The sequence below is a fragment of the Callithrix jacchus genome, chromosome 4, assembly GCF_049354715.1.
Source record: "Callithrix jacchus isolate 240 chromosome 4, calJac240_pri, whole genome shotgun sequence".
Classification (NCBI taxonomy): domain Eukaryota; kingdom Metazoa; phylum Chordata; class Mammalia; order Primates; family Cebidae; genus Callithrix; species Callithrix jacchus.
This window is the reverse complement of record NC_133505.1, coordinates 161,606,991-161,623,818: the sequence shown is the minus strand read 5'-3', so window position 1 is coordinate 161,623,818 and position 16,828 is coordinate 161,606,991. Positions and strand designations below refer to the sequence as shown.

General features: G+C 35.6%; 1 protein-coding gene and 1 non-coding gene across 20 annotated transcripts in view; one reads left to right on the top strand and one right to left on the bottom strand.

The window, feature by feature from the left end:
- SCAF8 (SR-related CTD associated factor 8) overlaps positions 1-16,828 on the bottom strand; it is a 252,681-nt gene that overhangs the window by 113,435 nt on the left and 122,418 nt on the right. For 12 of the 19 annotated variants that reach the window (XM_078370342.1, XM_078370344.1, XM_078370345.1 and 9 more), the window contains 6 exons: positions 16,032-16,188; positions 13,680-13,813; positions 11,746-11,890; positions 8,526-8,594; positions 4,604-4,822; positions 1,710-3,831 (listed from right to left, as the gene is read on the bottom strand). In XM_078370342.1, coding sequence (XP_078226468.1) covers positions 2,375-3,831; positions 4,604-4,822; positions 8,526-8,594; positions 11,746-11,890; positions 13,680-13,813; positions 16,032-16,188 — 2,181 coding nt within the window. In that variant the 3' untranslated portion in view covers positions 1,710-2,374. Of the gene's footprint in view, positions 1-1,709; positions 3,832-4,603; positions 4,823-8,525; positions 8,595-11,745; positions 11,891-13,679; positions 13,814-16,031; positions 16,189-16,828 lie in introns of those variants that run through there. The other 7 variants (XM_035297011.3, XM_035297014.3, XM_078370340.1 and 4 more) reach the window with 1 other exon arrangement.
- On the top strand, positions 10,878-10,980 carry LOC118153268 (U6 spliceosomal RNA). Its single transcript, XR_004742525.1, has one exon. It is a non-coding gene; the product is annotated as a U6 spliceosomal RNA (small nuclear RNA).

Sequence of the window (16,828 nt, the reverse complement as noted above, 5' to 3'; positions counted from 1 at the left end):
ATGCCAAATTTATCAAAGATAATTAATTTTTCTCTCTATCATTTAATAAATGGCAAATGCAATTATGAGTTTTGAAAATTCTGAATTGGGAGAATCTCCTTTCACTTAAATTCTATACAACAAAAAAATAAAGACAAAGAACAAGCACACAGTAATTTCTTTCCGCTATTTTAAGAGTGTTGTCACACATTTCCAAGATTGGTTTCTAGACACAGTATTGATAACTGGGTAGGGTAACTTTCGCCACTAGAATCTTCAAACGAGTGCAATGCTTGTACATTATTTTTTTCAAGTACACACATGAAGGCCCAACAGTGATAAAAAGCTTGGCATCAAAAATTACTAGAAAGTCTCATGCTTTTTATTGCTACTTAACCCAAGTGAATGTCACTTAATTTTAATAATGGTAAACACAACTAAACTAGTTTGAGAGAAATCTCAGCCAATATAATTTCCTTAAGGGCAAGGCCAGTATTTCCTGAACATTAAAATTTTATACCCATATAACAGTTTTTCCTTATTACCCTAAGGAAAAAAGAGCTAAAACCAACTCAAATTATTGATTGAATTGAATTATCTTGGAAATAAACACCATTTAAACATTTTTACTCTTTACTTTTCTAAACAAAATAAATAATGTACTATCTGTTCAGAATTTGCAAGAAGTCTTTTATTTTTGGCCAGGAACCTTAAAGTTCTTATAGCTCTCTAGGTCATTAGAGGTAGGCAAGACCAATCGAACTTTAAATGTCTGCTGTGCTCTATCCTTTTTTGGAGCTATCTTTGCTTAGGAATTTTAGATAAACAGAGCAAATGATGAATTGCTGGAAAGGCATTGGAAACAAAAATGACTATTCATAGAACCAAATAAAAGCCTTCCATTAGAAACTCAAAACCACCAATGGTTTTATCTATGTGTATGTAAGTAAATTCTAAAGGAGAACAAACAGCAAATAAAAAAAATTAAAAGCAAAAGCAAAAACAAACAAGAGGCCAACCCCTAATTTTTTTTCTACTCAGTTTACCTTGGAGGATACAGTGTTACCTAGAGCCCTATAAAACACGTGATGGGTATTTTGTTCATGGTATACATATTAATGTCTTTAAGTCGACTAGCACCACTACACATTTTGTGCAATTAAGAAATTAATTTCAGACACGTGACCAGTGAGTACTTTAGTGCCAGTACTATCTATGCAGAACAGCAAATATAGTGTGAAACAAAGCAATGCAAGCATTTATGTGAAATTTAGCTCCATGCTAAATCTGGCTTCATGCTTAACTATATTAAAAATAGAATTGACAAACTGCCAATGTATTTCTTTATAAGATCTCTTATTTTACCTTCACCAAGACTAAGAGCTTTAACTATAAGCCATGTTAATTAGCCAAATTTCTCCAATTTTCTATAAGATTTTAAATAATACTTTATTATCTAAACCCACCTTTCTATTTTCTCTGTATGTGCATGAAGACAGACATACAGAGAAACAGAAAAAAAACTACATGACTTACACAATAAATATACAGATATTATACACATACTGAGAAGACTGCATGATTTTTATATCAAAGTACATGCTTTTTCCACCACATAGTTCGTCACTGTTGTTATGATAGAAAGCTTTTGCAAAAAATTAGCACATGCTAATAATAATTCAAGGTTTTAAGAATTTATAGGTTAAAAAAATACAATTCCTAGAACACTGTTATCAAACAAATAAGTTTTATTGGCATCTAAAAACAAAATTCACCCAACATTGAAACGTACTTTAATATTTATGTTGTTGTTTTCTTGTTTCTTTTTTACTCACTGCAGTATGAGGAACAAATCACAAACACTTACTTTGGAGAAACAGAGACCATAGTGTAGATTTTACAAAATCACTTTTTAAAATCTCTGTATTGTGCTCCTCAAATACCTAGAGCCAGTCTTTGCATAAAATATCACAGCTTTGTCTATAACCTTAAAATTCTGCAGCAGCCTAAAGATATGGATAAGATATACCACCACTTGCTATTTTGAAATATATCTATTACCATATCCAACCTAATGATAGTTATCTAAAAAATTCTTTCTTCCATAGGAAGTCTCTGACAAGCTGTTATTCATTTCCTTGACGTTAAAAGAATCTGGGGGCAACATTTATATTTTTATCAGAAAAATAAAAAAAAAGTTTACCTACCATGTTCATATTAAGAACAATGTCTATACAAGTCAGTTGTACAATTATTTTAAGAGAAAGGTGAACATGAACATCAGATTAACTTAATTCTGGCAGACAAAAGTGAACAACTATGGTCCAGTCAGCCATTATCTATTACAGAGAGATGACAACTTTACAAAAGGTATCTTTTACCTACTGAGTGATGATTATGTCCCCTCAGTTTCTGTGCTTTCTACCACTGGTTCACTTTCTATATCAGCAACTGTGTCACTCTTCTCCTTGCTTATTTCATTTGAAGATGTCAGTTTTTCATAAAGTTCAGGATCATTCTGTACTGGTAAAGGTGGTGGTTGAGCATGTCTCTCTGTATTTTCACCATTAACCTGAGGCACATTATCACCTTTTCGTTGAGAAGTGGCCCCTTCAAAATAATCAAAAACCCGAGCATGAGGAGGAGGGATCCAAGTGTTTTGAATTCTGTCTCGTCCAAGACGATTTCCATTCATTTCTCTGCAGAAATCAAAATCTCTGTCATCCCTATCCCTTTGCCTCTCCCAGGGTCTTCTGCGGTCATCAAAATCTCTGTGAACTTCTTGTCCAAATCCTCTGTTCCAAGGACCACTTCTAGGATCAAATCGATAGTTTCCAGACCGAAATCTACCTCTTTCTTCATGTAAGCCTTTTGGACCACCATAGACCGGTAGAACGCGATGCTCTCTCTCATCAAAATCTCCTCTATGCCCCCAGGGCTTCTCTGGATTAAAGCCAAAGTGGTCTCTTCGACCAAGATGATCTATACCTGGCCTCACAAGATTCTCTCTTATGTCTACAGGAGGTCTTCCAAAATGATCCCTACCATCTAGTGGAGGCCGTCCAGGACCTTCTCTTGGATCTATAGGCCGCCCCACCACATCTCTAACATCCACAGGGGGAGGTCTACTAATGCCTTCCCTGGTTTCTATAGGAGGAAACCGGTAATCTCTATCTCCCTCCTGTTGAATGTTATCATTCCCAAGTGGTATCCTTTTTTCTGGGTTAGTAACATTGTCTATACTTTGTCTTCCAGGAGCTAGAAAAGGTCTTTCAGGCTGACTAAAAATATCTCCTGGAGGAAAAGGTCCACGGGGTGGTGGATGAAGAGCTGCATCAAGTACCGATGGGGGTGGGATTCCCCGTTGGGGTGGAAGTCCAGGCTGTATTAAAGGGAATCTTGGCCCAGGTGCCTGTGGTATTAGTCCTGGACGAATGTCTAACATTGGTATTGTGGGCATCCTTTGATTAGGGATACTTAAAGGGGGTAAGTTTTGAGGTCCGGCTGGTGGCTGTGTTCCCAGAAGTCCAGAAGTATTTGGAACATTTGGTGGCTGTACTCCTATAAGTCCAGAATTGTTAGGTATATTTGGGGGTAGCACTCCCAAAAGTCCAGAACTACTTGACACACTGGGTGGCTGTATTCCCAAAATTCCAGAGTTATTTAGAATACTTGGTGGTTGGACTCCAATAATCCCAGAACTACTGGAAACATTAGATGGCCGGACCCCAAGAATTTCAGAATTACTTGATACATTTGGTCTTTGGACTCCCAGAATTCCAGAATTGCTTGTCACATTTGGCGGCTGTCCTCCTAAAATTGCAGCATTACTTGAAATATCATTTGGAATCACTAAAATAAAAAAGAGAGAGAAATAATTCAAAATAACAGTAAAAAATGTCCAATAATTTTAGCTTAATCAGCTACTTGTATCCTGCAATAATCAAGGTACGCTAGCTACTACATGAAATCTTTTAACTTAAAAATGTCAGGTTATGCTTATTTTCCACTTTTATTAAAAGCCTTTCAAAACCATTTTTTTTTTTAAAGAAAAGAACAGGAATGGAAGTTTATTTAAAAGGCTTTAGAACAGGAAAGAAAGGAAAGGAAAGTATGCTTGGAAGAGACCCAAGTGGGCATCAAGGTCAAGTGCCTCTAAACCATAATTCTTAATGGACCAACAGTGGGACCATAGAAAAAGGACTTACTGCTTTCAAACACTGTATTTACCTTCTAGATCTAGCTGGATAATACCTATTAGAAGTAAGTTCCTGGCAGAAGTTATTCCCATCCAATACTTGCTCATTTTTATCTTCCTGTAAGTATACAGATTTTGTGCAATATTATTTTGACAACACACTGAAGTAGTCCCAATAGGACAAAAAAAAAAGGGATGGTGGTATGAGGGTCTTTATGGAAAGGTATTGAAATCTAGATCATCCTGAATAGAACGCCATTTTTTTAAAATAGATATTTTAGGACAGTGATCTCTTTCAAAAAAAAGTACAACATTTCAACATTTGTAGATTGTAGTCGTTACAAATGCATGCCATCTCAGAATTAAACAACAAATAAGGCAACCTAGCTTAGACTTAACTTTTTAAATTTTACTAGTATTATTTACCTGATCTGGTGTTTTCACCAGAAGAAATCTGGTGGTCTATAAGATGAGGTACTTTTTCTTCAGGCTCTGCTTGTTTAGCTGGAGCACTAAAAACATTTGCAGCTGGTAGTGCAGAAGTAGCAAGATTGCCGGCAACAGAACCACCTGGTATAACAAGGCTACCAAATCCAACATCTTTCACAGTTTCCGGGGTTAGGGATAATGACGGCTGCACTAAAGCTGTTTAAAGAGGAGAAAAATATATTTCAGATTTAATTAGTCAATTGATGTGCTAAAACGTATTTAATTTAATGGCATCTCTGTATTACTAAGCACATTATATAATAACAAATGCTCAAATGGCAAATGAGGCATCATGAAACCTTTATCCAAAAATAGGGAAAACTAACAATTTTCAGAAATATTTCACCAAAAATGTTAAGACCAGCACTCAAAAAGTAAATTCGAGCTACAAAAAAATAAATAATTTTCCAGGAATGCCAGATAAGTGAATATCTAAACATACAGAAATGACTAGTGCACACTGAAATGTATGAATATGAAAGGCTGCCTAATCCCCCTGCAATTACAATGTACTAGGGTCCAAACATTCGTTTAACATTACCTTTTGTTAAATGAAGTTAGAAACTCAACAGATGAGTGTGGACTACAAATATGAAGTCATAAACTTTCCATCTTAAAGAATGGGTAGAAAAATCCCTAAATGCATATACATCACACACAACCAGAGGAATACAAAATAATTACACAATTTTTACAACTTTCAGTCCAATTTATGTCACTTAGAATACTGTAAAATCATACTTGGAAACTTTAGGAAATGTTTATCTTTATAAGTAACTCTAGATTACCTGAACAAATGGTTAGCAAACAACAGAATTACAAAAATAAAACCAACTGTGGTCATGTGAAAGAATTAAATGAGACAGCAAAAGCAACCTGGACACCTGGCACTAAACTATTTCTCTTTTTCCATTAATTGACTGCAGATTTTCCAAAATTAGTGAACTAAGAAAAAATTGGGAGGTGGGCTCTACGGCAGGCCTCTGTGAATAGTGAATTCAGAAATGACTTCTGAACACTTGTCTAATCATCAGAAAGAATAAACAATTCTTCCTAATGAACCAACAATAACAAAAAAAGACTTTTAAATCTATCTTTTTTTTGAGATGGAGTCTAACTCTGTCGCCCAGGCTAGAGTGCAGTGGCGTGATCTCAGCTCACTGCAACCTCTTTCTCCTGGGTTCAAGTGATTCTCCTGCCTCAGTCTCTTGAGTAGCTGGGATGACAGGCACACGCCACCACGACTGGCTAATTTTTGTATCTTTAGTAGAGATAGGGTTTCACCATGTTGGCCAGGCTCATCTCAAACTCCTGACCTCAAGGGATCTGCCTGCCTTGGCCTCCCGAAGTGCTGACATGACAGGCATGAGCCACCATACCCAGCCAAATTTTAAAGCTATGTAAACACTGAAAGGGAGAAAGAGTTTAAGAATACAAGGAAAATGAAGTAGTTACTCAAAAGTTAAAATCTCTATAATCATATACCTCTTCAAGTCTAACTTTTGAGGTAGGCTTGCCTGAATTACTCAAGGTTTTTTCAGACGCCTGGAGATTTACTATAAAGAGTAGACTAGAATGAAAAAATTATTAAAAGGGTATATTTAGCATTTCTATAATGTCCACTGATAGGAAAAAGAAAATGAATAAATGTCTGTATTTATGGTTGAATTACATTACTTTTGAAATGTCTACTCTAGTAAAGAAAATAGATATTAAAACCAAGTAGGCTAGAGTATATATTTCATAAAAATTTTTTTAAAAATCACATATGAAACTGGTACCACAACTACAAAGAAAAAATTTATTTCAGGTAACCTTGAAAAACAGTAATTTGATTATACATTTTTTTATTAAACTTTTAGATTCAGGGGTACTTATGCAGGTTGGTTATGTAGGTAAACTCATGTTTGTTATATAGGTTACTCATGTAACAAACACATATTTATAGATACCTGTACATGTACCCCTAAGTTATGTTTATACACCTTTAGGATAAAAAAGTGGTAGAGAAATCTTAGTTTCATCAGGAAGCCTTATTGACAGTAACACTACTTTCAAACTACTATGTTTATCTGTATGTCTGTATTGTATGATAGCGAAAAGCAATCATGTTACTGTTTTCAGTATATGAGAACAGAGGCAAATATAAAAATCAAAGTAGCTAATTTTTTAAATAATAGTACATATTCATTTTTTTTCTGTTCAAAATGCATGTTTTCTAGTTTTGTCCACTAAAAATTCCTAGACTCAATGAAAACCCAAGGGCAAAATGAGAATCTAGAACCCAGATTGAATTCTCTAGATACCAAACCCCAACCGGAAAAATGGCTGATTCTCAGACTGGAGGGAGGAAAACACAAGATTAGTCTGGGATATACTGGGCCAGAAAGCTAAGCAGTTCTCAAAACTAAGTAATCATCTCAAAAGCACAGGGAGGCAACACAGGTCTCCCACTGTCCAAAGATGATAACAATTTTGTGTCATAATTATTTGTCAGTGTAGGACAAATAATTATGACACAAAGTCCTTAGTTTACATTTTGGTTCACTCTTGATGTCTTGTTCCCCCTTTAATGACATTAAGATTGATCAGTGAAACAGTGGAAACTGGTCATTAAAAACATTTCCTTTAAAAATATCTATGCAACTGACTTGAAGTAAAAATTCATTAATCCATAAATAATAAAAAAAAAACTGAAGGAGAAAAAAGAAGGGGAGGGGGACAAGGGAGGACAAGATGAGAAGAAATAAGAGAAATCTCTCTTCAGTCACTGGATATCACTGGAAATACCTATAGAACTCATGACCCTGAGAAATGGCAATTAAAGAAAAAAGAGCATCCAACCTGACTTTCCTGTACAAACCATACTTCAAGGTAACTAAGTTCCATTACCTGATGAAGGAAAACATTTTCTTCACTTAAGCTAAGTAACATGCAAGGAATTATACATCTAGAAAGATTACCACTCTGCAACAAATGAAAAGTAGATCTAAGAAACAATGATCAATGGATGAAAGGAAATGTTTTTAATGACCAGTTTCCACTGTTCCACTGAACGTTCTGATCAATCTTAATGTCATTAAAAGGGGAACAAGGCATCAAGAGTGAACCAAAATGTAAACTAAGGACTTTGTGTCATAATTATTTGTCAGTATAGGCTGACTAACTGTAATACACATACCACTCTGGTGGAGGATGTTGACAATGAGAGCCTGTGCATGTATGGTGGGTGGGGGCTTAAAGGAATCCTCTGTACTTTTGGCTCCATTTTGCTAAGAACCTAGAAAACTGATCTAAAAAATAAAGTTTTACACTCCCCCCAAAAAAAGTGTGGGATAGGAGGACAAAAAGGCACTGCATGACTTCTGATGTGATATATACTAAACCTACCAAAATCTAAGCAAGCCTTTGGTGCTAACTTCCATTTTACAGGAAATGCAAAGAGTAATTTCAGTACCACTAAGAAGCAAAAAACCAAATCCATTATTTAAGCTCTTATATATATAGAATTGAACTGTTTCTTCGACAAATCATGAAGCATTAAGAAAAGGAATGTAGGACTGGGGCAGGACTACACTACATTAAGACATACACATAGCAAAACCAAAAACACACAAATATGATGAGAGCACCTTCTTTGAATTTTGATTAAAATAAAACCAATCATAAGACATTTTAAGACAATCAAGCAAATTTAAGAACTATCATTTACTCTATTTCAGAAATTATCTGACATGCATTTGTCTTAAAACTTTCGTAACAAAAAAATTAATGGTAAATCACAAGGAGAACTGACACAAACTAAAACTAAAACGAACACTACCATGAATAAAGAAAACTCTTAAAGTGGAAAACTTACATGTTGGTACTACTGGTGGAATTGTAGGGGGTGGCACAACTGGTGGGGGAACTGGAGGCGGCATAAAACCTACATGGAAAAAAACCCCAAAAATAAAATAGCACAAGAAATATCACTTATTTTAAGTCAAACAAATGAAACTCCATATTCTTAAAATGGACTACAACCTCCTATTTGTATATGTATTTTCTATTTTAAAAATGGCTTTTATACACAAAACCTTATTTGATCCCTAATAAGCTAGGTAAAGCAAAAAGATCCTGATTTATGAGAATATCCTATTAATTTACTCATTCAAGTCCTGTGGCATGCTCTACGGTGCTATATAATCAAAGATTAATAGGAGCCAAGTAAACTGTTTATTAACAGTGATGACATAGGGAGAGTTAAACATTCTATTTCAAGCTATGGATCATGCTATATGCAATAATGTCATCTGTCAAATACGCTACTTTATTTGATACATCTGTATCATTTACTCACTAGGTCAAAATATTTCTGTTAACTGTGGATAACACTATGTTTTAAGAATTGAAGTAAATTTTCAATTTAATATTGGCTTTTTAATGATTTCAATTAAGTAATTGATTTTAGATAACGAGTCTGTTTTTCAGGCTGATCTCAAACTCCTGAGCTCAAACAATCCTGCTACTTCAGCCTCCCTAGTAGCTGGGATCAGAGCAACATACCATGGCGCTCAACTTCTTAATCATGTTAAATATCAAATCTTAAGTTTGCTTCTTTGCATTTTGTGAAATATAAAGCTACATTACATTCAACTAAAAAATAGTGGCCAAAAGAATTTTAAACTGTAAAATCTTTGATATTCAAGGTTTGTTCCTCCTCTTACAATCCTGATTGCAACTAAGTTTTGTGGTAAATTATATGATATACATATTTAATTTTTAACTTTATTCTTAATAAAATATACCTTTTTAAATAAGTGGCTAAAAATAAAGAAAGAAGACGTGATTTTTCAACAAATTAACAAGGAACAATTACTATAAAGGCTATGTGGTATGATTTTTCAAATAATCACTTAAAAATATCTTCTGAAATAATTTTAAATTTTGAAATCACAAATACAAAATATTTTTCACAAACTTTTCAATATTTAAAATAAAGTTATTGGCTGGGCTCAGTGGCGCATGCCTGTAATCCCAGCACTTTGGGAGGCCGAGGTGGGCGGATCACAAGGTCAAGAGATCAAGACCATCCTGGCCAACAGGGTGAAACCCCATCTCTACTAAAAATACAAAAAATTAGCTAGGCATGGTGGCGCCCACTTGCAGTCCCAGCTACTCCAGAGGCTGAGGCAGGAGAATGGCTTGAACCTGGGAACTGGAGGTTACAGTGAACTGAGATCATGCCACTGCACTCTAGCCTGGTGACAGAGCAAGACTCTGTCTCAAAATAAAATAAAGTTATTAAAATCTGTATCAATTTCCAATTACACATTAAACTGTAACTTAATACATTTGCTTACATGACCTATAAATTACAACCATTCTCAAACTTTTTTAGTCTTGCTAAAAACTCTACCCAACATCTAAGAACTTAAGTTACAAAAGTCAACATACTGTATTTCTTTTCTAATATGCAAATAATTCATAAATTGAAATAGATTGTTTAATTTTGAAAAATAATATATATATTGTTTTGACCCAATAAATTTGATAAAAAATTCTTGAATTAGAGTTTCTAGGTAAAAACTATAGATTACTTAAACACATATCTCATCAACTAAACATACATAATTGCTTATATAGTTTAAGATGGAGTTTTTAGGCTGGTGTGGTGACTCATGCCTGTAATCCGAGTACTCTGGGAAGTTGAGGTGGGAGGTCTCTTGTGTCCAGGAGTTCACAACAATCTCTCCATCATCATTCTAACCTAACCTCCCATGGGTCTAATAATAAAAGCTGGGTTTTTTTGTTGTTGTTTTTTGGGAGACAGGGTCTCAGTCTGTCACTCAGGCTGGAGTGCAGTGGTACAAACAGAGTTCACTGTAGCCTCTGACCCCTGGGCTCAAGCAATTCTCCCACCTCAGCCTCCCGAGTAGCTGGGACTACAGCTGTGTCCCACTATACCTGTCTATTTTCTTATTTTTATGTAGAGACAGGGTGTCACTCTGTTGCCTAGGCTGGTCTCGCATTCGTGGATGCAAGCAATCCTACTTTAACCTCCCAAAGTGCTGGGATTACAGGAGTGAGCCACCATACCCCGCCTAAAAGCTCTATCTTAAATTACATATTTAGTTGATTAGATGTGTTTAAGTAATCTATGGTTTTTACCTAGAAACTACAATTGAAGAAACTTTTTGTGTTTATCAATAATTTATTAGGTCAGTGCTTGATTTGGCAGCAAATATATTAAAACTGGAATGATACAGAGAAGATTAGCATGGCTCTTGTGCAAGGATAACACACAAATTCATGAAGCGTTCCATATTTAAAGAATAAAATTTATTAGGTCAAAACAAAGTATTCCAAATTTAATTAGCCTTTTAAATATAATTTCTAATGTCCAAATGGAGCCTACTGATTCTTAGGAGGTACACTGCAAATTTTCTGAAGAAATGCTGATAATTATTAGAGAACTTTCATATAAAAACTGAAACAAAAATTTTACATTATTTTAAGAGTAATAATTCTTTTTATTTCCTTTTTTTTGAGACAAAATCTTGCTCTGTCACTCAAGCTGGAGCACAGTGGTGCGATCTTGGCTCACTGCAACCTCTGCCTACCACGTTCAAACCATTCTCCTGCCTCAGCCTCCAGAGCAGCTGGAATTACAGACATGTGCCACCACACCTGTCTAATTTTTGTATTTTTTAAGTAGAGATGGGATTTTACCATGTTGGCCAGGCTGGTCCCGAATCCTGACCTTAAGTGATCTGCCCACCTTGGCCTCCAAAGTGCTAGGACTACAGATGTGAGCCACTGTGCCCAGCCATGATTTTCAATTATTCTAAAAAAATTCCATTTTTCTCTGTCAGTGCTTCTCCTGGCACATCCTGAGAACAACTTAGAAAAGAAAACTCTCTGGCCCTACCACAGACCTAGTAAAGCAGAAACAGCAGAGGATGGGCCCAGCAATCTGTTCTTTAACAAGCCTATGCATGCTAAGGTCTCAGAACCACTATCTGTCGCATTTAAATCTGGAAGAACTTAAATGGTAATCTAAATAGAGTTCAAATATTAAAACAAAAATTCCTTACCAGGTGGTGGTTGTGAAGGGTTAAAACTTGCTCGTAAAAAAGGAGGTGGAGGGATTGGACTGAATCCAGGAGGAGGAACTGGCATCGACACAGGAAATGCTGGTGGGACTAAACTAACTGTAGGCACAGCTGGCGCCACTGGAATCTTTTGTGGATAGACAAAAAAATTCACTCATTAGTTTATTCACCTGTATCTTGGAACAACTAAAGGCAAATTATTCTATTTCTTTCAAGAAGGTAATAAAGACCATTAAAAAGGGTTTTATCCCTAGTTTTAGTGTACTTGCAAGTGAATCTACTTAGGGTAAAAACAAGGCAGTGTCATTCAACAGACAATTTTTACGTGGAGATTGTGATTTTTATCTTACATTCAAGTTATGTAAAGTGATGGTCACCTAGTTCAATACTGAATATTATGCTCCATTTTAAACTGCCATCTCCCCCTCAGCTTAGTAATACCTACCTATGTTATGCAGCCTAATTACCTTTAGGAAGCATGTCAATGACAGCTTTAGAATGGCTTAATCTCTCATGAATTTATTTTCTTATCCCAGCTTAAGTACCTTTTACTCATTCTAGGTACAAAAAGTCACAAATATTTAACTGCACCACAGCTTTATCTCTCTTCTAGACTTCACATTATATTAAGTGTCTATTCAACATCTCAATTGTGTTGACTAAAAGATACTTCTACTGAACACATATGAACCAACGGATTTCCAGTTGTCCTTCCCAAAAGAACTCTTCCCACAGTCTTTCCCATTCTCAGATAATGGTAACTCTATCTTTCCAATTTCTTGGGCTAAAAACCTTGCCTCTGCTTTTGCTCATAATCCCAAATCCAATCATGCTAAAAAAAAAAAAAAAAGTCCTGTTGGTTACACCTTCAAAATGCACCTAGTATCTGACCATTTCTTATTATTTCCACTGCTAGAACTCTATTCTGAGCCACCACCAGCTCTCATCTGGATTGCTATAATTGTCTTTTAGCTGGTCTCCCTGCTCAATGCTCACTACAGCCTATTCTCAAAATAGTAGCCAGTGTTATCCTTCAAAACTGTAAGCCAGATCAAGTCACTCCTCTGCTCAAAATCCTCCAATGGCTCCTCATCTCTCTTTTGTCACATGTAAAGACATATCATCCTCATCTCATTCCAAGTGAAAGGCAAAGTACTTAGGTTTATCTTTAACTAACTTGCCTTTCACTGGCTTTATTCTAGCCCACTTTTCACTCCTAGAACATGAGACCATATTCCTGGCATTGGACTTCTGCACTGGTTGCTGCCTCTGAATACAATGTTTTTTCATCAGCTAGCCAGGTCCCTTAGTGCCTTTAAGTCATTGCTCAAATTTCTCATTCTCAATTAGGTCTATCCTCACCAAAATAGATTAGCCTTACACTACCTTTTTCCTTCCATAAAATTTCACAATCATATTTATTTTACATTTTCTGTCACCACTACTGAGAATAAAAGCTCTTAAAAGGGCAGAGATTTGTGGGGATTTTTCACTGATGCCTAGAAGAGTGTCACAGAGCCAATACTAAATAAATAATTTGTTCAATAAACATTTTAAAATACAAATAACATCATTTCTAAAAACAATTTTTCAAAAAGTATTTGATTAAACTCATTAAAATAACTTATTGTTCTATCAATTTGACTTCTCAGAAAAACGTGAATCTAAAAAAAATCCTGTGAGTTCTCAGAAACAGTATTTCCATATTTACCTTTATTTTAAACTTAATGTGTTTAGCGCAATGATACCACAGCATTAGCAGAAAAAAGAGATTTAAAAGAAATATTCTTTTCCCTAACACTACTGTTATTTATTCTGATATGGCCTTTTTCGTCCATTTTATAAAGTAAATACATGAGTAAAAACAGAAATGTGCAACAACACGTTAAGGAAAAAAAACCCACTTCAACACTAACCTGCAACATAGCAACAGGAGGAGGGAAAACCTCTGCCTGGGTTGTAACCACTGTCTCCTTTTCAACTGGAGTTGGGCTCTGAGTTGTCTGGACCGTCTCTTTAACAGGTTCTGAGCTTTTCACAGTTTCCCACTCTAAACAAAATATTTAAAATTGATTTCCTTTGGATAGGTTTAACTTTTCATTTTCTTCTTTGTATTCATTTATTTCACATCTAAGTCCTTCATCTCCCTTGGCACATCTTTAAAATATATCCACAACTGTAGGTACCACTCTAAATTTTTGCCTGGATTAATCTGATTAAGATACTATGCAGTTCAAAAAAGCCTGACACATGAGACACAAATGAAAGGCTAAAATATTTCATGTAAAGAAAACACTTAGAAGGGATATGATAGACTTGTATCTCAACGGCTGTCTATGAGAAACTAACCTTACTCAATTTTTTTTATCACAAAATAGAACACCAGAAGATCAACTAGGAGAGTATTAATCCAATACAATAAAATCCTTCTGAAAATACAGCTATCCAAAAAGAGAACAAAAAAGCTCTAATGGTTCCTCTCCCATGCTTCTCCATCTCATTCAAAGATCAAGTAAGACAAATAAGATTTACATGAACTTGTCCCTCTGTACCTATCTGCCTTGATCTCCCACTACTCATTCCTCACTCATTCTGCTCAATCTATACTGGTCTCCTTATTTTGAATACAGACATGGCACTTGCTGCATGCCTTACCCCTTCAAATATCACGTTCTCCATTAGACCTACAACCATGTAAAAACTGCGTAGTACCCCCACTCCTATACTGCCCATATACCTTTCCTGATTTTTCTTCTTAGAACTTATTGACATCAAAACACTATATAGTTTATCTATTTTATTATTTGTTTTCTTCACAGGTAATACCTGTGTGAAACATTGGTTAGTAAACTTCATAGCATTTGAGGCTTTATGAGCCATGTGTTCCCTGCCGCAAGTGTTCAACTGTTATTGCAAAGGTAAGTTAGCATGACTATGTTTCAATAAAACTTTATTTACAGAACAGGCTACCAAGAGGATTTGGACCATGGGTAGTAGATTGCTAATTCCTGTGGTATACTCCACAAGAAGAATTTTTGTCTATTTGTCTCACTGCTATAATTCCAGTTCCTAAAATTAGGCCTGACACACAGTAGAAACTAAGATTATTTACTAAGTGAATATCCTGGAGAAAACAGCCACTGGCAGAGGGTAGGGTGGGGAGTAGGCATGACAGGAAAAGAACAACAGAAAAATAATGGTACAAAAATTTTACATTGGTCTGAGAAACAAATACTCTGAAAAGTAGCTAATTCTGATAAAAGAGCTAAACTGAAGAAAAAAGGAATGTGTATATACTTCCGTTCTTTAAAAGGTGTGTTTATGTATTTCAGTTCTTTTTCAAATGTTGTTTTTAAGAGTCCTTATCGGTTATAACCGCAAACCATTTTGTCAATTTTTTTTTTTTTTCTTGAGACAGAGTCTCACTCTGTCACCCAGGTGGGTACAATGGGGCAATCTCAGCTCACTGCAACCTCCGCTTCTCGAGTTCAAGTGATTCTCCTGCCTCAGCCTCCTGAGTAGCTGGGATTACAGGTATATGCCACCATGCCCTGCTAATTTTTGTATTTTTAGTAGAGACAGGGTTTCACCATGTAGGTCAGGCTGGTCCCGAATACCTGTCGTTGTGATTTGCCTGCTTTGGCCTCCCAAAGTTCTGGGATTACAGCTGTGAGCCAAAACACCCGGCCTTTCATTTTGTCAATTTTTAACTGGACTGTTTTAAAATAAAAGGACAATTTTGGCAGGGGGAAAAAGCAGGCTGGATGATCATTTGGTATTGTAAAAGGCATCCCAGAAATTATTTAACATCATATGAATCTGAATTAGAGCTCCCTAAACTAAGATTCTATTCCTGTTGTTTTCAACATGGATACTACTCAAAATAATCTACAAAGCATTTCAAAGAAGCTTCCCAAGTTCCCACTTAAACTGAAGCAATTAGAAATATTTAGTTTGGAAAAATTCCTCCTACATATAACTCTCAAGAATCAACATCTGAAAAAAATACATTTAAAAATGCTACATTTATAGATTTCTATACATTTACAGACTTCTATACTTTCTAATCTATACTTCAACACCTATAAAATAGGTCCCATTAAGCCTGTACACTAGGGCACAGTAATGTATCTTTTCTCTTTTTTGGGAGATGAATCCAGGATACACAGTTCACGCTATCATCCCAAATTCATTTCAGCTACAACCATCTGAGCATACTTTTTTTTAACAATAGTAGAGATGGGATCAAAAGACCTTAGCATTCTTACCAGTATTTACAGTCTCCTGATCAATCATGCCTCCTTCTGCAAAACCTTCCAAGTCATCTACTTTAACTTTTTCCCATGGTATATATGTAACTCCAAGATCCACATCCCAGAATTGTTTGTATTCTGTTTTTACACCTTTGTTTAAAGCCCAAGCGATCTATTATAAATGGGAAGAGGAAAAAAGGAAGCTTATATATACATACTACAAAAAAACAAGGTAGAAAGTTCAAAATTTTATTTAAACAACATAAATACAAGTGAAATTCGTTTTAGAAAACAGTTAGAAAGGCAAAGCGGAAAAACTTAACAGTAGCCACAAATATTTTTTCCAGTTGTTTTTTTATGTCTGATACAGGGTCTCACTCAGTCACCCAGGCTGAAGTGCAGTGGTACGATCATGGTTCACTGTGGTCTTGACCTGGGCTCAAGCGATATTCCTGCCTAAGCCCTGCAGTAGCTGGGGCTGTAGGCAGGCGACACCACGACCAGCTAATTTTTGTATTTTTTAGTAGAGATGGGATTTCGTCATATTGACCAGGCTGTCACAAACTCCTGGATTCAAGCGATCCACCACCTTGGCCTCTGAAAGTTCTAGGCAAATGTGAACCACTGTGCCTAGCCAATTTTGTTTTATAAAATAAAACTTACATTAGATCTAGTATTTATAATGAAGAATTTCCACTTCTTATTATAACTCTAATAGAGCAATGCATTTCGAGAGAAAATCCAAATCTACTTTTCACCGTAAAAATGTCCACTTACGGCCAGGTGCGGTGGCTCAAGCCTGTAATCCCAGC